The 1,338-nt window shown below is 35.2% G+C and overlaps 1 protein-coding gene across 1 annotated transcript; it reads right to left on the bottom strand.

Annotated features, from left to right (window-relative positions):
- Positions 1–365: 365 nt before the first annotated feature.
- LOC112516836 lies at positions 366–1,078 on the bottom strand. Its single transcript, XM_025124070.1, has one exon. The coding sequence runs from the start codon at positions 1,050–1,052 to the stop codon at positions 381–383; it is 672 nt and encodes a 223-aa protein (XP_024979838.1). The 5' UTR covers positions 1,053–1,078; the 3' UTR covers positions 366–380.
- Positions 1,079–1,338: the final 260 nt, after the last annotated feature.

Raw genomic sequence — 1,338 nt, 5'->3', positions numbered from 1 at the left:
TTAAAAAAAATCGTATTTAATTGATTTTGCTCATGTTTTATCAGTTTTATTTTATATACCAACAGAATTTAATTAATTATAAAATAAATAAATAATTAAAGTAATTATATTAAATAAAATTAATAAATAAATAACGTAACATAAAGACATAATTAAAGTAATTATATTTTTTGAACATTTAAATTAAAGAAATTTGGGTAGCAACAATAGTGGGACCTGAGTCCCAACGTTAGCAATCTTTGGGTTCAAAACAGAGTTTTTGCTTTGATTTGGCTGCATATAAGTATCGCTTAAGTTTTCAATATCAACAAACACATTACATAGTTCATTAATGGATTATGGCTGAATCCAGACTGCATTTTTTAGTTATACAATACAAATTAATATATAATACAAACAAAGCATACCTCTTCCATACCGAAAGGAACCAGCTTTTCCTCAAGACCACCAATTTCTTTCAAATTCAAGTTGTTGAGCATGGTGATGCTGGATATGGTGGACATGGGCTTTACCTCCAAATCATCCATAATCATATAAGTCACCACCCCCTTCACGAAACCACCTTCTTCTGCTGTCAACTTTTCTGAACCAGAACCAGCCACATAGGACAACCTTCTGTTTAACAGCCCATCACAAGAAGGACAAACAGCAGTCGGATCATCAGCTACATATGAATGGTGATCATAACCACTACTTCTACTACAACTGTAAAGCTGTTTAGCCATGGGAGCATCATCATTGGGTAGCAACAATAGCGGGACCTGAGTCCCAACGTTAGCAATCTTTGGGTTCAAAACAGAGTTTTTGCTTTGATTTGGCTGCATATAAGTATCGCTTAAGTTTTCAATGCTGTGATAGAGGTTTCCTATTGAACCCACCATGGAATTTTTCGTCAGAAGCTTGATTACTGTACCAACAGGGAGAGACAGGATGTGGAAGAGAAAATCCACAAATTGTTTGTCGGCTTCGGCAAATATAACTTTCTGGTCTTTTTTGTCGACCAGAAGTTTTAAGCTTATTTGGGATGAAGTTGAAGAAGAGGATGCAGCCATTTTTGTTTCTTTCAAGCAGTCTTTACTTCTGTGGACGAAGAAGATGAACCTTTCAACTTATTTATGCACCCCCGAGTCACTTTTTCAAACCCCCCCCCCACCCCACCTAACCCACCTACCCACGCATCAATCACGGTGTTCAGCTGACTTGCACTAATAGACCCCTATTGTATTGGAATTAGGTCTCCTCAAATACTCACCCTCTCACTTAATAATAAAATATACCCCTTTTTATTAAAAATAATAAAATATACCTAATTCAATTTATTTATTTTTCAGTTTTAAC

This window comes from Cynara cardunculus, assembly GCF_001531365.2.
Source record: "Cynara cardunculus var. scolymus isolate 2C chromosome LG 1, CcrdV1, whole genome shotgun sequence".
Taxonomy (NCBI): Eukaryota; Viridiplantae; Streptophyta; class Magnoliopsida; order Asterales; family Asteraceae; genus Cynara; species Cynara cardunculus.
Note: the sequence above shows the minus strand (reverse complement) of the source record. Positions and strands in the feature narration are given on the sequence as shown.